This window comes from Hemibagrus wyckioides, linkage group LG13, assembly GCF_019097595.1.
Source record: "Hemibagrus wyckioides isolate EC202008001 linkage group LG13, SWU_Hwy_1.0, whole genome shotgun sequence".
Classification (NCBI taxonomy): Eukaryota; Metazoa; Chordata; class Actinopteri; order Siluriformes; family Bagridae; genus Hemibagrus; species Hemibagrus wyckioides.
In genome coordinates, this window is record NC_080722.1 from 18,858,370 (window position 1) to 18,880,777 (window position 22,408).

The 22,408-nt window shown below is 40.0% G+C and overlaps 1 protein-coding gene across 4 annotated transcripts in view; it reads left to right on the top strand.

The window, feature by feature from the left end:
• The window catches only part of ccser2b (coiled-coil serine-rich protein 2b), a 61,791-nt gene that overhangs the window by 20,824 nt on the left and 18,559 nt on the right, over positions 1-22,408 (top strand). For all 4 annotated transcript variants that reach the window (XM_058406089.1, XM_058406090.1, XM_058406087.1 and 1 more), the window contains exons 4-7: positions 8,021-8,120; positions 11,819-11,918; positions 13,876-14,032; positions 19,871-19,945. In XM_058406089.1, the coding sequence (XP_058262072.1) occupies positions 8,021-8,120; positions 11,819-11,918; positions 13,876-14,032; positions 19,871-19,945 (432 nt within the window). The remainder of the gene's footprint in view (positions 1-8,020; positions 8,121-11,818; positions 11,919-13,875; positions 14,033-19,870; positions 19,946-22,408) is intronic.

Here is a 22,408-nt window from a genome sequence, read left to right on the forward strand (position 1 = left end):
TAAACCCTGAGACTGTATCTGAGTCCTGAACACTAATTGGAAGGCTGTTCAATGACTGTGGGGCTTTGTAAGAAAAAGCTCAGCCCCCTCCTGTAGGCTTTACTATTTGAGGTTCTACCAAATAGCCTGCACCCTTTGATCGAAGTAGGTTTGGCGGATTGTAAAAAAAAAAAAAAAAAAAAAGTTGCCTCAGGTAATGTCACACGAGACCATTCAGTGCTTTATAGGTTAGTAGTTGTATTTTATAATCAACCCTGAACCCCCTAATACACTGGGTACCCTAAACTCCCTGTTATCCTGAGGTCATTAGTACCCTGAGCTCCCAGTTGCCCTCAGGTCACTGGTACCCTAAATTCCCTGTTACCTTGAGGTTTTTGGTATTCTGAGATTGGTGTTACCCTGAACTTCCTGTTACTCTGAGGTCACTGGTACGCTAAATTCCCTGTTACCTTGAACTACCTATTAACCTGAGGTCACAGTTAACCTGAGGTAACTGGTACCCTGAGCTCCCTGTTACACTGAAGTCACTGTTACCCTAAGCATCCTGTTACATTGAGGCCATCATTACCCCTGATGTCACTGTTGTCCTGGGCTTCCTGTGTCCCTGAGGTCATTATAACCTTGAGCTCCCGTTCTTGCCGAGTTTCACTGCAGTGCAACGCATATGGGATTAGTTTTCCAGTCATGGCTACAACTCAGTCTTTATCAACATGTCACTCGACACAGGATTTATATTACCTGGAATTATTTTTACTGCTTATTTAATAGAAAGTAAAATATGTTGTAACCTTCTATGCATAGTCTGTATAAGCTATTGACAGATTCTGATTAAACCCTGAGAAATAGTCTGGGAATAATAACATTATACACCTCCACACGGAAATTAATAAGGCTTAAGTCAACACAGTGAGTAACGGAAAACAAATGTCAACACTTTCAGACACATTCTTCAATGCCTGCTTGTGCTGTTTCAGCACCTGACTGTGATCATTTACATTTAACAAACACGTCTATCACAACCAACAGGATGTGAGTTTGGCGTTTTTATCAGTTGCGTTGAGAAAATAGACACAATGACATAGACACGGTCATGAGCAAATATTTACTGCATCATTTATTCATTTGACAAGCAGGTTTCTTGCATACACTGGCAGTTTGCACCCTTAAAGAAGCTTTTAGCCATATTGTGGAACTGTTGATAAAGTGTGATGTGTTTACATCGGTTGACTTTTTGACTGCATCGTTGCAATGAAATGTTGATTTAGGCCACAATGTAATACCAAACACAACACTGCACTGGACGCATTTATCATCATGCCAAATGATAAATGACTCTTATAATACAAAAAAATGATAATAATAAATGAATAACTGGTGTTTAGTGGATGATCACATACAGTGGAACCTCGGCATAGGAATTTAATTCGTTCTGGAGGCGATACAAATTTTTCTATAAGAAATAATGTAAATGCAGATAATCTGTTCCAGCCACCCAAAATATGACCAGTATTACGGATACGAAGCGTATGTAAACTGTATGGCTGCTTACAAAGAACTGACCCAAGCCACACATTTCACATTAAGGGTCCTCACAGGAAGTCGTGCCGCTAAGTTTGGGCTAAAAATAGAACAGATCACCACCAATCTGTCAACAGAAAACGCCTGAAAAATCACCTAGCTTTTGAACGCATGCCGAAGACAACGTTGGTATCGTGGGTTGACTCTTTCCAAACAGCTTTTGCTGACTGAAAATTTTTTGTAAAATTCGTAAACTCGCTTCAGATGGTTTCGCTTGGCTTTCCACTTTAAACAGCTCCCAACATACACGCAACTTAGCCGGCATTCGGTTCAGTTCGTTCGTATGCTGAAAATGCCTCTTATGCCGATGCAAATTTCTTGCAAAATTTCAACTGTTAAGGTGAAAATTTGTAAGGCAGAGGTTCCACTGTATAGAACACTGTGAATGTGAACACTGAACATGCTAAACGTTACAGCTACAGTTTATTACTGACAGCTGGCTATTGTGTAAGCTTTATATCAACATTAAAGTACCAGGTAAAGTCTGGTTCAAAATTATTGGCACCCTTACTCGCCTTAAAAAAGTCACTAATAATCTCTTAGTGGTTAAGTATTTTAAATCCATTGGAATAAGGATTTCTTTATTATATATATATAATATATAAAATATATATATTTTATATATATATATATATAATATAAAACTTATATATATATAAGTTTATTTGCTTTCAGTTTCAATCAAAAGTCAAAAGTGTTAATGTGAAGCATCAAAGATTAAGATGTTGCTTATTACCAGCATGGGGAAGATTAGAGATCTCTACTGAATGATGACACACTTTTGTCTCATTTCATTTATCAGGCTAATTAGAGCTACATGTCTGAACAAAGGCCAAATTCACTTGTTAGGGCAGTAATTAAGATGTTTAAATCCACTTTCCCTGAAGAGCACATGAGTGTATTTTACACCCACACACTGTGAGAAGGATGATAAATAGGCAAATATTTCTTCATGGATCATGCATAGAGTGCAAAATGTTTGTGCATTTTGGGTTCACCAAGTCATTTTTTCTACTATTAGTCACCACCTGCATGAAAACAAACTATTTCTAAGGCAGAAGTGAAAAAAAAAATTTCTCTTTCATTTAACCATAAATAAAAGGGTCTGGATGACACGTGCTCAAAATATGTTTGGCATAAAAAGAAGGAAGGTTCTACCCAATCCCTGGTGTTGAGCATGGTGAAGCATTAGAGCTGTTGTAGAGCTCTTTGTCTTCCAAAGTCCCTGAGAACCTTGTTAGGATATGTGGCATCATGGACTCCATAAGTTGGCAGGAAATGTGCCGTGAATTTACAGCCGGGTCCAAGTTTATATCTCGCAGCATGATGATGCATCTACATCCCCACAAACATGGTGCAGTTGGTATAGAGTTAAGCTTCTGACATGAACATCACAATTTTCTGCCATAAACCTCTTTTTAGGTTTGAAAAAGCAGAGTAGATGAATGACGGGTATTTTTTTATGTTTATCGGCTGTTTTTTGCTTTGATCTGATGAAATACTTTGCTAACTCCACAACCAGGCCCTGATTCATCGTCACTCCTGCTGTTCCCTGCACTTCACTCGACCTTGGACAGTGTCATGATGGTTACTTTTCAAGCATCATTCTTGTCAGTGTCATGTGAAGCAGATGTCCTCAGTGGCTTTGTTTTTCCATATGTTCTCTCTCTCTCTCTCTCTCTCTCTCTCTCTCTCCCTCTCTCTCTCTCACTCTTCACTCTGACTAACTCCTAGCAAGCTGTGTGTGAGCACGAAGGTTCTGCTGGTGTGTAGTAGGTGCTCTGTCGCATGTCCGCGGTGAGACGATCCTCCTGAAATATTGATTCTTCCTCTATTTCTGCCTCTGTGTACCAGCTCCAACTGTCAGAAAGATCAACATTTCCCCTTCGCTCCTTCGAGCTCTTCAAACAGCTTGCTTATATTTTCTGGCCTGTTGCACTTTATTGAAGAACTTCAGGAAACTAAAATCAACAGTAGGGCTTGAAACGTGATTCTGTGCAAGTCCTGCTTTAGTCCTGATGGGTTGCATATATAACACAAAATTAGCCAAGTATTCTTCTCTGTTCATACACACACACACACACACACACACCAGTCCATGTCTCCTGTCTTAAAGTTTGTGTGTGAGTGTTTGAGTGAGAACATGTGTGTGAGTGCATGTGCATGTGTGTGTTCGTGTGTGTGTGTGTGTGTGTGTGAATAGAGAAGAATACTTGGCTGATTTTTTTTGTCATAGAAGGTTTCTATTTATAGATTAAATGAGAGACAGGGTGTTGTTGCATTAGTAGAAAGAGCAGTGTGCGTATGTGATAAACAGGAGACGAGGCTGCAAGGTTCACTGAAGCACAGGAGATAAACGGGATAAAGTCTCAGTATCGATCGAGTAGATGATGACGAGGTCATGCTTAGAGCAGACAAAACTGTTCACAAAAACCTATTCATAATCAGCAACAAGGTCTCTCTGTCTCTCTCTCTCATTTCTCTTTTTCTATTGTCTCTCTATGTATTTTTCTCTCAGACTCTGTCTCTCTCTCTCTCTGTCTCTCTCTCTCTGTCTCTCTCTCTCTCCCCCCATTATTTTGTCTCTTTTGCCTCTCTATGTATTTTTCTTCTCTCTCTCTCTCTCTCTCTCTCTCCCTCCCCATTTCATTTTCTCTTTTGTATGTCCCAGTATTTTTCTCTAAGGCATTCTCTCTCTCTCTGTCTGTCTGTCTCTCTCTCTCTCTCTCTCTCTCTCTCTCCCCATTGTTTTGTTTCTTTTGTCTCTCTATGTATTTTTCTTTTCTCTCTCTCTCTCTCTCTCTCTCTCTCTCTCTCTCTCTCCCCCCCCATTTCCTTTTCTCTTTTGTATGTCCCTGTATTTTTCTCTAAGGCATTCTCTCTCTCTCTCTCTCTCTCTCTCTCTCTCTCAGTTTATTGGCATGACTGTTTTAACAGTGTTGCCAAAGCAAATTAATAGACAAACAATAACATCAAATAAAGGAAAAGAAAAACAACTAAGAATAAAAACAAACACAAAACATACATAGATGCTAATTAAATTAACATATGTACTGCAAAAGATATGTAGAGTTAAATGAATTTAAATAAATTACATGGATGTTGCTGCTCCACCCCATGGCCATGTGCTCCTCTGCTGTCCACAACAGAGGGGGTGTTGAAGTGGCGCTGTCCCTTCAGCACCCAGTCCGGAGTCGTGCGAGGAGCGATGTCATTACACTTGTATGTGTAACTGTGCAAAAAAAAATTTGACACGTGTGAAAAATGCTTATTTTTAAAATTATTTTTTGTTAATTAACAAAATGGAAATTAAATGAAGAGAAGAGAAATCCAAATCAAATGAATCTTTGGTGTGATCAGTCTTTGCCTGCAAAACAGCATGAGTTCTTCTATATACACATGCACACAGTTTTTGAAGGAACTCGGCAGGTAGGTTGTTCCAAACATCTTGGAGAACTAACAACAGATTTGTGGATATATGCCTCTCTCTGACAACCCCCCCCCACCCTCTCTGACTCTTTCTGCCCCCCTCTGCCCCTCCCTCTCTCTCTGCCCCCTGCCTCTCACTGCCCCCCCGTCCCCTCCTGTCTGTACCCCTGCCACCCATCTCTCTCTCTCTGTCCCCCCCCTCAATCTCTGACCCTCCCAGTGCTCCCCTGCTCTCTACCACCCTTTTCTCTCTGCTGCCCCCCTCTCTTTGCCCACCTTTCCTGTTACATTACTGCAGCTAGAAAGATGATTTGGTTAGACGTGTTTTAAGTAGTCTGCATTTTACTAAACACATTTTTCTTTCTAAACCCTCACATATATGTCACGAGTTCAAGTTTTTTTTTCTATTTCTTGCCAACAAATGTTTTCTGTGTGACAAAAACTGAGATAATGATTACAGCAAACTAATCATTAAATACATCTCTCTTGATAAACAAATCCATTGCTGTAGCTAATAATAGTGTGTCTAAATAAATATAAATAGTGTTTGTAAAGTCAGTTATTTTTTTTGTAAAAATGCCAGAGTTAGATAGCTGTTCTCTGTTTTGATTGTTGTTATCCACAACTTTCGTAATAATTTTATTTTAATTGTGTATTTTTTACCATCTCTGAGTGTATCTGTTGGACACTACCTTGTGAGAAATTAGGAAAAATCTGGCTTTATGACTGTATTGTTTTAGGGAGCAGGGAGCAGTGGGAAGTTCAGAGAAATCAGTTAAGATTATAAATCTCCATTTCTACTATAAAAAAAAAATAAATACGAAGGCAAACGGTGCTTCCAGGACAACAAAATATTAGTTTTTTTTTTTGCCCTTATACATGGTCACGTCTCTCCTGTGGTTACTAACAGCTCCAATCTTGTCAGGTGAAGATTCTACCTGAGTCACTGTCTGTCCTTCAGATACAGTTCTGTGTTTGTGTTTCAGCTGCTGTTCCTCCACTTTAGCCTATTATTTGTTAAACTGTCAACATATCGACAAATTTGTGTCCAAACAAACTGTCCAAAATGTCATCATAATGACACTTTCAGTACTCTGTCTCTGATGGCATGTAATACTCAAATCTTCAACTGTTCTGTCCCTAAACGTTCAATACTACCATCTACTTAAATACAGACATTACAGCGCTGTGGCTTTAAGGGTTAACGGTTCAGTCTGTTTGCCATCGAAATGCTGTTTTCCTGATATTCAGTGTACAGTAGGTTTGTGCAATTAAACTGTTTTAATAATTTCTACCCTGCCATGAATTCAGTGACATTTACTCTGATTATACTGTTTTCCTGATTTAGTGTAGTCGCTCATCTTAGTATGAGGTCTCGCTCAAACATACCAGATACATAATACAAATTTTATTTGTCACACACTAGTTAAAAGCTTTAAAATGGCAGTTCTTGACTGCACTTAACAAATACTGTCTTACACTTAACAAATACTGTTAAATGTGAATATAATGAATTAACTAGACAGTTATTTAATACATTACTTTTTCAATAATAAATATACACATTCAAAAATGAAAAGTGTCAACTACACCGATCAGGCATAACATTATGAGCAGTCACAGGTGAAGTGAATAACACTGATGATCTCCTCATCATGGCACCTGTTAGTGGGTGGGATATATTTGGCAGCAAGTGAACATTTTGTTCTGAAGGTTGATGTGTTAGAAGCAGGAAAAAGAGTAAGGATTTGAGTGAGTTTGACAAGGGCCAAATTGTGATGGCTAGACCACTGGATCAGAGCATCTCCAAAACTGCAGCTCTTGTGGGGTGTATCCATCAAAAGTGGTACAAGGAAGGAACAGTGGTGAACCGGCGACCGTCTCATTGATGCACATGGGGAGTGAAGGCTGGCCCGTTATGTTATGCCTGATCTGTGTGTGTGGACATTAAGACAACCAATTTGTAAAATGATTATTTAGAATTATTATCTAATACATTTTTTCAAAGAAATCACAAGCAGGGAAAAATTGTACAGTATCTTACACACCTACTGTACAGCCCCATTCTTTGTTGAAGTGAAAATACAGACAGGAAGTTCAGAGTGTATGCCCACAAATGTACACCAGCTGTGAGTGTAAACCTTCTGAAATCGCTGACCCTCAGTCATGTACACATCTTTCTTCCTCTGAAGATTCCTCTGCTTTCCTCTGTGTGTGGAGCAGAAGTTACTCATGAGGAAAAGTCATTTCTCAGAGCTGTTCAGTTGGGACTAAGCTCTCTCAGGGAGGAGAGAAGGCAGTTCTCGGCTCCATGCATTACTGCACTTCAGTCAAACGTACACTGGTGTCTCCACACGGCACCAGTCCTCGCGTTCTCCAGGGCTAAACGTGTTCCTTAAACATCTGCCACTTAAACTCTGTGTAATCTTCAGCCTGGGGATATATGATGTGCAGGTATTAGTCTATCTCTGTGGAACTTAATTCAGATGAGATAGCTATGATGTTTTTATGGATAGATGGAACAGGGAGATGTTGTATCACTCAGGGTTTGTATGGTTTGATTGTTGACCTGTGTTTCATGTGTTTCCAGGTCATGTAAATGTTGTGGATATCTTACAGCTAAACAAGATGGCCTCAGTATCGATTTAGAAGCTTTGCATCATGTCAATATGAACGATCTTGCCTGCCTTTCCTGTCTTTGTTGATTAATCCCAGAACACGCGCATATACAGCGTTACAGATTTACTGACACTCTAAAGCTTTGGTTTAAGTTTAAAGATTATTTCTCATCTGCACAAAACGTCTGTGACAGTTGTACATTCAAGTGCTTGTTGTGGGTCACAGATACTCTAGATATAATATAGAGGAAAGAGGGGAAAGAGATTATTTACAACGAGCACACCGAGCAAGATCTATCTCCATTCAGGACTCAGGATCTTCTTCTTCTCTTACTGTAGGATTGTTTTTAAAAAAAAATGTTTTTCACTCTCTGTTTTCTGTTTTTGTTCACAAGGACATTCTCAATAACTTGGACAACTTGGACTCTTGTGATCTGGAGGACGATGACCTCATGCTGGATGTGGATCTGCCTGAAGACGTCTCTCTCCACAGTGGTACGTTCCGTCACTCGTCTGTTCGCAGATGCACTGTAAGAACAGCAGCATCACTTTATCAGCCTAACATTAAAGCAGTTCAGACACGTCACACAGATCCTGTGTTGTGTTGTACCTGTGAATTATCACAGAATCACAGAATGGCTCACAGAGAATGAAGCACACTTAGGAAGTTATATTTCACTTTCATTTAATATTGCAGTATAATATTTCGGATTTGTTTTCATTTATTTATCAACAGCAATGTTTTCTTGTCTCTGATCTAAGCAAAATCTGTCATTAAATTGGGCCAATTTCTTAATTTATTTCCTAATGGCTGTGTTTCCTCCCTAGATAGCATGTAGGCCACAACAGTGCCCTACATGCTTAGCATAGAAATACTTTTTTTTTTTGTTACCTAATGGCTGTGTTTCCTCCCTAGATAGTGCCCTACATGCTTAGCATTTTTTGTTACTTTATGTATATTTGTTGCATTTTATCATCTTAGCACCTCCTTACATTTTTACTGACTCTTTGCTTCACTGCTATTTCCAGTTTCATGTTTCCAATCTCATTTTAAAACCAAACACATGGACCAATCAGGGCTCTGTGACTCTGTGATACTCGTTACCGAAAATTGCCAAGGTCACAGTTGTTATATCAATCAGTACGAGCCATGAAGTATTAGAGCATGGAAGTGAAATTTTCAGATAAATATTTCTGACTGGAAAGCTCTTACCTGAAACTGGGAGAAAAAGAAGTAATTCAGTAACATAACAATAATGTAAAACCCCTTTAACAGCAATAAGTTGAAGTAAACATTGGGCTGAAAACGAGCTGAAATCCTGAGCTCGAGAGGAGGGTGTACTTTCTTTTTTATCATGGCTGTATATCACTTTATTTTAGTAATTTATCAGGGTTTTTTATGCTAAGCAAGAACACTTGAGACAGGATATAGGCCATTTCATGAATGTGAAAAATAATAAACCTGTTCGAATGCTACTGCATATTTCTGTTGGTGCCATTTTTAAATCATAGATCTGTCAAAACAAAATGACAAGCAGGTGCTTTATAAGTTCGAACTGAAAGGTTAAGGTATGTACAAAAACAAAAAATAAACGATCAGTTGGAATCACTGGACCCTCTAAATTAGACAAGTTTTCAGTGAAAACCTAAACCTTTTATTTCAAGTGAAACGGAGTGCGTCTATATGAGAGAAGCTGTAAAAGCTGATCATAGTCTGGATGCTATTTTCTAAGCAGAAAATCTGGGAAAATCTGCTCATACAGTGTGGAAGACATTTGTGTTGTCTGGGTTCATCTCTAAGGAGACTGGTGACGTTCTTAGTGGACATTACACTTGCAGCGCTGGTCAGTCTGTAAATCTGTTCAAATAATCAATGACATTATTAACCGTAAGTATGTCAGTAAAATAATTGTGCCATTTTTCCTAATTAATAATTCTTATGCTCTGAAATGTCAACAAGTTTGTTCCCATGTTGCTGCGATCCTCGTTGTTGTGGAACTGTGTGTGTGTGTGTGTGTGTGTGTGTGAGAGAGAGAGAGAGGGTTTAAATGCTCCATCTGTGACATCTGAGACTTGCGCTTGGTCGCAATAAACAAGAAGGTGCCTGCAATCCAGTGTCTTTAATTTTTGAAATTCTAATGCATAAACTTGTGTTGCTGCTTTTAGATAAAAATATATACAATATATATAAAAGTAAAAATAGATTAGTACATATATAATGCCAATTTGTTTTGTCAGACAAAAGAGTGGTTGAGAGTCACACTAGTCTCACCAAACAAGCTTTTAGGTCCTATGTGTGTTTCATGGATAGTAATATACATAGATATAAGCACACATGTATACACCGATCAGGCATAACATTATGACCACCCACCTAATATTGTGTTGGTTCCCCTTTTGCTGCCAAAACAGCCCTGACCTGTCGAGACATGGAGTCCTGAAGGTGTGCTGTGGGATCTGGCACCAAGATGTTAGCAGCAGATTCTTTAAATCCTGTAAGTTGCAAGGTGTGGCCTCCATGGGCCCTACCTCACAACTTAAAGGACTTAAAGGATACTTACAGGCCTTAAAGGATACTTTTGATAGATACTGACCACTGCAGACTGGGAACACCCCACAAGAGCTGCAGTTTTGGAGATGCCCTGATCCAGTCGTCTAGCCATCACAAATTTCACATTGTCAGACTCGCTCAAATCTTTACACTTGTCCATTTTTCCTGCTTCTACCACATCAGCTTTGAGGACAAAATGTTCACTTGCTGCCTAATATATCCACTAACAGGTGCCATGATGAGGAGATATGAGATAATCTGCGTTATTCACTTCACCTGTCAGGGGTCATAATGTTATGCCTTGTATTCCTTGGATCCAGCCTTCTCGCTTAACTGCTACAATCCAGGTCTCCCAGGTTGTGTTTGGTTTTTTGAAAATTGAAGCACTTAAATATCTGAAAGTAAGTTAGTTCCTGGTCTTAAAGAACATCTGACCACTAAACAACATCGTCCTAATTTAGATATTGACATTTTTAATCACATAATTAAATGAAGGATTGTATAAACAGCCTCTGGGCACAACAACTAACCAGAAACGTTCAAGGACCAAAGACATCAGTTCCATAAACCCATGTGAATGAATAGCTGTTGAAATGATCTATAACTGAGGGATTTAGGGACTTGCTAAAATGCTGGAGGAGTGGCAGCTTGGAGTGGGGTAGAATCTGAACTCACAACCCCTCGATAAGTAAACGCTCCCAGAGCTACTGAGCAAGCAAATTCCACATAATATTTTAGTGCTGGTGGCCATCACTATTCACCTGCTATCTCCTGCTGTCACTCAGCCAGGACTGTGGTGATGATCCTCCTGTGGTTTCATTTCCACTCAGATTGGGTCTGAGCAGAGAAGGGCTTTTACATGAACACAGCAGAAATCCAGTCAGGTTTCTCAGCACTATGGAGACAATGCTTTTATTTTACATTCGTTTCTAATTTAATTAACAACTTGAGTGAAAAGTGTAAATACAAAAATGTACTGAATCTTCTTTTATTCAGTAATGTGCGTGTGTGTGAGTGTGCATGTGTGTGCGTGTGTGTGTGTGCGTGAGTGAGTGAGTGAGTGTGCGTGTGTGTGCATGTGTGCGTGTGTGTGCATGTGAGTGTGCATGTGTGTGCGTGAGTGTGCATGTGTGTGCGTGTGTGAGTGAGTGCGTGTGAGTGTGCGTGTGTGTGAGTGTGCGTGTGTGTGAGTGAGTGCGTGTGAGTGTGCGTGCGTGTGAGTGTGCGTGCGTGTGAGTGTGCGTGCGTGTGAGTGTGCGTGTGTGTGTGTGCGTGTGTGAGTGAGTGCGTGTGAGTGTGCGTGTGTGTGAGTGTGCATGAGTGTGCGTGTGCGTGTGCATGTGTGTGCGTGTGTGTGTGCATGTGTGTGTGTGATTGTGTGTGTGAGAGATTTTCTCTTAATGTGAACCCCAGAGGTTTGGAGACACCAGGCTCCTATCAGATTGAGTAATGTCTTGGTATTAGTGCTCATATCTTCCCAGGCTGCAGCTCAGGGCTGTTTAAGCGTTATCACTAAAGCAGGCTGTAGTTTTACGCTCTGGATGTGAAATCTGAATCAGGCTGAGGATTCATCCCCCTGTGCACACACTCTACTTTTAGATTGCTGGGTTGCATTTTTTACAGACTGCTTTCTGTATTACAGATGTTGAGGTAGCGTCCCATTATGACCACTCAGAGAGTAATTACTGGCCATGGAGAAAGCGACAGCAGTGCAGACCGGAGCAGCTGCACTACGAGAGAAGGTAAATATCTGCGTTCAATTTCAATTGTGAATTAAGAATTTAAATTTATTTACCACAATGTTTAGAGAGTTTGATCTCAGTAATCAGCAACAGAGAGAAAAGTTCAACATGTATGCAAGGCCTGTCTGTCTGTCTGCTGTCTCTGTCTGTCTGTCTCCCTGTCTCCCTCCCTCTCTCTCTCTCTCTCTCTCTCTCTCTCTCTCGATTTCTCTCCCGCTGTCCCTTTCTCTCTGTCTCTGTCTCTCTCTCTCTCTCTCTCTCTCTCCCTCTGTCCCTTTCTCTCTCTCTCTCTCGCTCTCTCTCTCTCTCTCCCTCTGTCCCTTTCTCTCTCTCTCTCTCTCTCTCTCTCTCTCTCCCCCTCTGTCCCTATTCATGAATGCGTGTCTCTTTAAATGAATATAATACAGCAAAAAAAAAAAAGCTACGGTTAAAATGTAGTTGTTTGAGCTCAATGCTTAAGTTGGGGCTTTAGCGTTGTCTGCTGCTGGCATCTAATTCATAAAGCTACTGCTGTGGAAATTACTGTTTTCTTGCCAATTACACCTTACAGTGTACAAAACATGAGACAGTTATTAAAATTGGATTCATGTAGTTTGCCTAATGATTTCTCTTAAATATCAATTTTTATCCGAGGAAAATTAGACGGCTGAGGAAGTGCACGTCTTAGCTGAATAATGTTAACACTGGAAAGCAGAACAGTCCCACAGTCGATCTGTTCTATCAGACTATCTGTCCCTACACCTTTACACAATTGAGTGGTCTGATACTAAAGTTGTAAATCTCAGGAAACTGAAGCTGAAGTTCTGATCTATCGTCCCATATTTGATCTCGAATCTAAACGTCTTCAGTGTAAAGAACAAACAAAAGATCTGGCCTTGCTGATCAATACTTTCAGAGGAGGCTGTATTTATTCACATTCTCCATCCTAATCAATCATCTAGCTTCAGGAAATGTTCATTTTAAACTCATTTTAAATAAAGCAGAATGTGGAAACAAACTCCGCGATCTCGCTGACTTGGACCGTGTAATGGTGCTTGGTGCCATTTTGGGGTTTTTTTTTTAAGAAACTGCTTGGATTTTCACAAACAACAGTCTTCACAATTGACACAGAATGATGTAGAAAACAAAATGCGTCCAGTTATGCATTATAGATGAATGATTTCTGAAGCAAATGGCCAAACTGGTTTGAACTGGAAGAAAGGCTAACTTAACGTCTCTTTACAACCATAGTAAGAAAAAAAAACATCTTGGAAAACCCCTCCTTAAGGCTGATCATTCCATTCAACCATGAACAGGAATCTGAGGCTACACTGGACACGCGCTCACCCGAACTGGACAAGCCACTGGACAAGTCATTGAGATCATTGTATCATTTTCTACCATTTTGTACATTGCACTGCGCCACATGATTGGCAGATAGTTGCATGAATAAGCCGGTGTTCCTGCTCTGTCACTCCCTTCAGCAGTCTTTGGGTCTGTTCTGTTTCAGTAAGGAAATAAATTCTGTTTTCTGTCACTGCACATGTCTCCAACAAAGTCAGTGAGATCTGCCTGAGCAGCACAGGAAAGTTTCCAGTCTTTCACCTACACACCACCTCCACCTCTCACACACAGTCACACAGAAGATCGTCTCCTGCTTGTTCCTGTCACATAACACTGCTGTCTTGCTGTGTGTGTTTGTGTTTGTGTGTGTCTCTCTTTCTCTCTCTCTCTTTATATATATATATATATATGTATAGAGAGAGAGAGAGAGAGATAGATAGATAGATAGATAGATAGATAGATAGATAGATAGATATGATGTAAAACATTAGAATTGCATATTGTTCCAGAGAGAAACCCTATCATGTCTGTGAAGTTTATTATACAGGCCGTCATTCTAACTTGGCCAAGAATTAATCTGATTTCTGACTGTCTGCATTGCTTGTGTTTCACCTTCTGTATCTGTGATCTGTAGAGACGGAGTTCTGCAGTCATTTGATAATGGTCACACACCCGGTTCCAGCAGGAGAGGATCAGGACAGTCGTCTCTGGATGAGCTGATGCTGAAGCACATGGCCCAGGACTGCATGTCTGTTAAAGAACAGCTGTTTCATCTGAAAACACTGCTGCAGGTCTGTCTCTCTCTCTCTCTCTCTCTCTCTCTCTTTCTCTCTCTCTCTCACATACACACACACACACACATTCTGAATTCTGAATGGTAAGAAGGTGTTGATTAATTCTCTATAGCAGCAGCTTTGATAGTAGAACAGGTTCTAATACCTTATTGTTTCTATAGTAACAGCTCATTCACAGAGACGTGTACAGAGGACACTTTACATAGCCCTATGATTAATTTAACATGTCTGGAAGGAGTCTCAGTGCTTTGTAACAGTCAGAGGTAAAGCTGGAACTTTACATTTCCCCACATCTTCAGGACAGAGGAGAAAAAGATTTTATTTTCTCTTTTAGTCAAGAAGGCGGCAGTCACTGATGCGTTCATGTGACAGAGTGATGTGTGATGATGGTGGTGATGATAATAATAATAACACAGATAAGTCAGAGCTGTTTTAGTGGCACAGCAGGAACCTACACAAAATTAGACTGGTGATTTTAATGTCATGGCTGATCGGTGTAAACATATATGCATGGACTCCACAAGACTTCAAAAGGTGTGCTTCAGCACCAAGATGCTTGCAGCAGATCCTTTAAGTCATGTGCTGGAGCCAGCACATCCCACAGATTGGATTAAGATTACTTTACATTTACGGCATGATACCTTTATCCAGAGTGACTTACAATTTATCTCATTTTATACAACGGAAGGTTAAGGGCCTTGCTTAGGGGCCCAGCAGTGGCAGCTTGATGGACCTGGGATTTGAACTGACAACCGTCTGATCAGTAGGCCAACACCTTAACCACTAAGCTACCACATACCAGATCTGATTTGGAGGTCAAGTCAACACCTTGAACTGTCCTCAAACGATTCTTGAAGATTCATCAAACCAGGCCAGCTTTTTCATCGTCCAGTTCTGATGCTTTCATGCCCAATGTAGAATCTATCAGTGGTGTACAAGGGATAACTCTGGCCACTCTGCAGCTATGTAGCTCCCACGTACGTCACTGAGCTTTGATGACACCAGTACACCAGCTTCATTTGGTAGGTACAAACCCCTTTATACCAGGAACACAAGCTCCTTTCCACTCGTCTAGACATCACAGTTTGCCCCTTTGTCAAAGTCGTGGAGATTCTTACACTTGCCTGTTTATCTTGCTTCCAACACATCAACTTTAAGAACACTGAACCAAGATAATCAGTGTTCAACTAGTATATATAGAGACTACACTGAACTGTCTAATTACTATCTATACTGTTTCAGGTTTTTCTGTGTATCTGAATCACAAGAATATTCTGATATTTAATATTCTCCCTAAGAGTGAGAGAATATTGTAACAACAGTGCACAAATACACTATACATAAGACGAATGCATTTCTGCTCTGCCTCTCAGGAGCCAATAACATTGCTTCTAGAATAAATAATTTGTCATCAGGTGCACTTCTGAGGGGAACAGACTGTGTGTAATGATGAAAACGTAATGTGGAATTAATGATCTTAATTAATTTTTTGTTGTTTATGTCTCATAAAAATAGTCAGTTTCCTCAGGCTTACTTCTGACAGCTGAGATTCTCTTCATATCTTAATTACACACATCAGCTTTTGGCCAATCACATGATCGAACAGAAACGAGAACAAACAGGATTTTACACGTCACGCACGCCACTTCGGGTTTTTTTTTTTATGAGATTCTACTCTAAACTTCTGCCGTTCTATCATAGCTGACCATTGACTGGAAAACTTCTTCTCCCCCTTGATCTTTAGTCGTGAATGGTGTTGAAACGCTTGTTCTCTGCTTCGCCGTTCTTGTATTGCACGCGTCTTTCGGAGCCGAAATGAGCTTTTTCCAGATCTGTTACCTCGTCTTTCTTACATGTCTTCAGAGTACAATGAGGCTTTTCAGGATGGGTGAGGCCGTGTAAAACTATCATTCCCTGCGCTCGGTCAGAGACGCCGCTGCTTTTCAGCAAAGCACAAATCATATTGACACTCCACGCCGGATAAAAGCTTGGCAATCATGGGGACAATTTTCAAAGGTACACAATAACACATCATCCTCCGGTCCTATCGCAGAAAAAAAGTCGATATCTGTGTCTGAAGATACCGATTTCCTTAAAGAGCCGAGACGCTGTGTGCAGAGAGACGACATGCTAATGTCTCTTTGCTGTAGACAGAAGTTCTAGACGTTATGTAATTACAGAGACAATATTGCTTTAGCCGTGCTTTGTTTACTCTGTGGTATAATATGCATGTCTTTTGAAAAATGTGTCTTTTTCTTTTGCATGGTTTTCTTTTTCATTCAACATTTTGAAGTGAAAGGGGAGAAAAATTAAAGCATTTAAAGATTTCTTTTGAATTCCACCGAGCGATGAAGTGCACTGACCGCTACATTATTAAGCTAATCTACAGAAAGATAGTCATCAAGTTTATTATAGGGAAGTCTTCTCTTCTCTTCTCTTCTCTTCTCTTCTCTTCTCTTCTCTTCTCTTCTCTTCTCTTCTCTTCTCTTCTCTTCTCTTCTCTTCTCTTCTCTTCTCTTCTCATTTGTGTACTGAAACATGTTAAAACTACGTGGTCTGTACAAAGTGTATAAGCGCTCCTTTCTTCATGACGACGATGATGATGATGACGACATTCTGACAGCCACTATCTGATTACAGGCTGGACTGATCAGGATTATGTCTGTTTCACTACGACATGTAGATCTACTGCCACTCACTCCAAGCATGATCTTCACTGTGTGAGGAAATCACACATAGCTAGTGAAGCTTTAGATGGTTTTTAGACTGTTTCTTGAACTAGAGGTGTCAAAATATGCCAGACAAAAATTTGATCAAAACTACACTACCGCTCAAAAGTTCAGGATCGCTTGCATATTTCAGCTTGATTTCAGCTACGGAGGAAGACTCCCATCAAGCCAATCCATCTTGTGGGAGATGCTCCAGGAAGCATGGGGTGAAATCTCATCAGATTATCTTGAAAAATTGACAGCTAGAATGCCCAGGCTGTAATTGCTGCAAAAAAGTCTTTTTTTTTTTTTTTTTTTTTTTTTTTGATGAAGGCAAAGTTTGAAGAAAACATTCATCATTTCCATCAAAATCATTATTTCTAACTCTGACATGTCAGCATGCCCTGTTCTTTTGCTGTAGTTTCTATTCAGACTAATTTCGTGTGCGTTTCCTTGGAAAACCATTAAATATTTGTAGTGCGGTAGTGTATATTTACATTTGTTTTGGTTGTTTGCCAGAATTCAGCCTCAGCAACATTCAAGCACGCTTCCACAGCTGGTGGTTAAATCCTGATATAACAACTGCTCATTTGTGAGCTCACTGTTGTTTCCTTTTCTTTATATTAACCCACACTAAAGAGAGTTCCCCGTATGGGCCACAACTCTGTAACAACTCGCTCCTGAGAGGCACTGGTCACATTAGTCTTGGCTCGAATCATGTGGTGGAGAGCAAAGAATCAACACAAACAATCCAGCAAAAATCCACCAAGTGTTTATATCAAACCCGACTCTCTCACAGTCTCTCTAGCTGTGATAAAGTCCGCTTTTGTAAAACATATACAAAGATTACAGTCTTACAGGATCGACCTTACCGATATCTCTGTCCCGTGGTGTAAAATCCTATGGGTCGAATAATCCTGCTGGTGAATGCCTCCGAGAATGAAGAGGAGAAATAATCCCACCAGTATTGTGCCTGGCTAAGCGTGACTGTAATCCAGAAGCAATTTGTTATGAGAAGAAGAAGCCTTTATTTGTCAAATATACATTACCACACAGTGAAATTGGTTTTTTTTTTTTTTTTTAATATTTCAGCTTGTTAAGAAGCTGAGATCAGATCGCAAGGTCAGCCATGATATAGTGGTTTAACACTGGTAGCTTGGTGGTATTAGGACTTGAACCCCTGACCTTCTGTTGAGTCACCACAGCTGACTTTATTCCCATAAATAACCACACCATACCTCTCATACCTCTTAAAAACATGTCAGTAGGTGGATTGGTGACTAAATTGCCCCAGGTGTGAATTTTGTAGGGTATATTCCAGGGTGTATTCCTGTTTTATGAACAGTATTCCCAGGATACACTCCATGACTCTAAACAGGATAAAGCACTAAGTGTAAATGAATAAACAGGACCTCAGTGATTATATTTGCAAGGCTAAGACTCTTTCTTGAACTTGAGGTGTCAAAATATGTCAAACAAAACAATGTAAAAAAAAAAATTTTTTTTTGAATGTTTGCCAAAATTTTGTTGTGTAGGCACATCCTGGATGTATTCCTGACTTCCTGATGCACTCCATGGCTCTGAACAGGATACAGCACTAAGTGTAAATGAATAGGGTTAGGGTTTAGGAGACCTCAGTGATTATATCTGTCAATGTGTGGTGTAGAGGGACTTCTGAAAGCAGGTCTCGTCGAGAAGCGGGCGAATATTTCAGCTCAGTGTTGCTTTTATATCAGCCATGTTCTACCACACATCTACCACATTGCCTCTCGATCTAACAGAGAAGCTGTTACATGCAGAATGATCAGATGACTGGAAATTAAGACAACAATTTTTTTTTGTTCTGCTCATCAAGCACTTTTTATCATCGTTAACAGTTTCAGTGTTCAGTATTGGCTTTAGCATCATATCAGGAGATGTGTCAGGAGGAGATATCAACTCGACCCCTAACTGGTTTACACAAAACAAAATGCGATTATTAGATCATTATCCTCTAATCACATCGACATCCCAGTTTATCAAATCACTCGAATCTCAGATCTGCTCTTTTACCTAAGAAAAAAAAAACTATTCATAAAAAGGCTTGACTAAACAAATGTGTTTTCAGCCTTGACTTAAACACTGAGACTGTGTCTGAGTCTCGAACACTAATTGGAAGGCTGTTCTGTAACTGCTGGGCTTTGTAAGAAAAAGCTCTGCCCCCTGCTGTAGTCTTCATTATACAAGTCTTCCAACAAAGAGCACCTTTGGATTGAAGCAGGTGTGCTGAATCATAAAAGTTTGCTCAGCTACTTGAAGTGCAAGACCAATGCTTTAGAAGCTTTTCTAACGATATAACTCGGTTATATCCACGATTAAGGAAAGAACACCATCAAAGGAGACTTTTACCACTCTAACCAGTGCTGAGGCCTAAATCCTGTCCATGAATTTTTTTTTAATATAGAAGTATGAGCACAATTGCTGTGCTGCAACCTTGGAGATAAAGAGGAGGTTTGAATACTGGCCTATAGTTAGACAGCTGACCCGGCTCGAGGTCAGGTTTTTAATCAGGTTTTTTTTTTTAAAGGATCCCAGTGTTAAATGATTATTTTCAGAAGAGATTTCACTCGTCAATATGAACACAGTTTTCATGTTGGATTAAAAAAAAAAACGCCATTCAGGATCGTTGAGATGGAATTAAAAAAAGCCTCCCCGATTACCTTATCAACATTCTGCACAGGCAGCTGCTTTCTCGAACACTGAGCTCTCGGGTCATTTTGTTATTGTGTGTCATGATGGATATGATTAGGACTCGAGACTTCACGAAGACCAGAATACTGATTTGGGCAGCAATGCGTGAGCTTGTTGACGTTCCGCTCTCCTGGCCAGATTAATTCCTTCGTTAAACTGGGTGAAGAGTCGACTGTTTATTTGCTTGTCATAATTAAGGCAGTAGCTTTGCTGCATTGTTCCCTGCACCGTTCATTTCCATTTTGTTGTTTGGTTCCTTTATGGTACCATAAACAAGAGCTGGAGAAGGTTTAATTACATCCCAGTTGAGACTTGGTGCAGGTGAGAATGGAAGTGGTTAGTGCTAAGGGTTGTGCAGAATTAGGCTCATTGTGTGTGTGTCTGTGTTCTTGTCTAGTTGGAAGAGGATGGATCTGTTGATGAATCTGAGCAGTTAACGTCCAGCCCATCTTCTGAAGAGCCAAACTATCAAGTAAGTTTTTTTTTTTTTTTTTTAAGCAAAAGTTCTCTTTCTGAATATTTAAAATTGCAAGTGTTTTTTTTTTTTTACTCTTAGTTATTTGCACAATAATAAACATACACAGATCAGCCATAACATTGTGAGCAGTGACAGGTGCAGTGAATAACACTTATTATCTCCTCATCATGGCACCTGTTAGTGGGTGGGATATATTAGGCAGATTTTGTCCTTCAAGTTGATGTGTTAGAAGCAGGAAAAATGGACAAGCGTAAGGATTTGAGCGAGTTTGACAAAGGGCCAAATTGTGATGGCTAGACGACTGGATCAGAGCATCTCCAAAACTGCAGCTCTTGTGGGGTGTTCCCGGTCTGCAGTGGTCAGTATCTATCAAAAGTAGTCCAAGGAAGGAACAGTGGTGAGCCGGTGACAGGGTCATGGGTGGCCAAGGGTCATTGATGCGCGTGGGGAACGAAGGCTGTTTTGGCAGCATAAGGGGGACAAACACAATATTAGGCAGGTGGTCATAATGTTATGCCTGATCGGTGTATGCATATCTTATGTACATGCAGAAGATTTTAAACCAAATTCAAACTGTAAAATGTATAAGCAATTTTATGCACAACAAAACTGAAGAGCTCAGTGTCTCATAAAACTCTTAAAACTTCTCAGTTGGAAAAAGGAATTAGTGTGTGTGAAGACACATGGCCAAAAACACACCAATGCACCTAACGAGCTGCTACTGTAGAGCTAGACATGACCACTCAGGGGGCTGGGGAAATACAAACTACATTTGTAGCATTTAACAGAAGACTAAAGTAGGATGAATCTTTAAAAAAAAATACCCAGAAGTGATTAACTATAAAATTACAAAATGAGGTATTTCGATTTCAATAGCTCTTTAAACACAGTTATGATCACGATCACCTTTTTCAGGTCATTTCTCTAGAACTTTTCCTCCTCCAGGAGAACACAGACTGACGCTCTGCAACTCAGGCAGAAAATATGATTACAGTCCCACTCGCATGAAGGCAATCAGGTCCAATCCACTTTATTCCCCTGCGTGTCACCAATTCATCTTCCTTTGCATTTTTCCTCATCAGTTAATAAAGTCCCTTTCATTAGCACTGGCCTGCTTATCACACTGTTTGCCCTTGGGTTTTTATTGTATTATCTTCACACAGCGCTCTGGAGAATACTGAGACAGATAAAACTGCATCATACAGTTAGACCTCACCTTCTTCTGAAGCGGCTTTACCACAAAAACATTCTCCACAGCCCAGATTTCACCGCCTCCCTGTACATCTCACTGCGCTCAACTTACTCAGCACATGCTATTACACGCTAACACGTGCTAACACATGATTAAACACACTAACACACACTGAAATGTACTAACATGCTAATGCACACTAATACATGCTAACACACACTAATACACATTAACACGTTAAAACACACCAACATACGCTAATACATGCTAACATATTCGACTACATGCTATCCTAAAACACACTATAATGCATGCCACTACATGCTAACACATGCTAATACACACTAACACATTAAAACGCACTATAACGCATGCTAACACACGCTAAGACACGCTAACACATGCTAATACACTAAAACGCACTATAATGCATGCTACTACATGCTAACACGTGCTAGCACACACTAACACATGCTACTACATGCTAACACATTAAAACACACTATGACGCATGCTAACACACGCTAAGACACACTAACACATGCTACTACATGCTAACACATCCTAAAACACGCTAACACATGCTAATACACTAAAACACACTATAATGCATGCCACTACATGCTAACACATGCTAATACACACTAACACATTAAAACGCACTATAACGCATGCTAACACATGCTAATACACTAAAACGCCCTATAATGCATGCTACTACATGCTAACACGTGCTAGCACACACTAACACATGCTACTACATGCTAACATATTAAAACACACTGTAATGCATGCTACTTCGTGGTAACACATGCTAATACACACTATCACATTAAAACACACTATGACGCATGCTAACACACGCTAAGACACACTAACACATGCTACTACATGCTAACACATCCTAAAACACGCTAACACATGCTAATACACTAAAACGCACTATAATGCATGCTACTACTTGCTAACACATGTTACCAAATGCTAACACATTAAAACACACTACAATGCATGCTTCTACATGCTCACACATGCTACCACACACCAACACATCGTAAAACACACTAGCACATGCTACTACATGCTAACCCATGCTACTTCACGCTAACACATTCTAAAACGTGCTAAACCATGCTAACACACGCTAAAACACACTAACACATGCTACTACGCGCGAACACATCCTAAAACACAGTAACACATGCTAAAACACACATGCCAACACATTAAAACACAGTAACACGCTAAAACACACATGCTTGCAC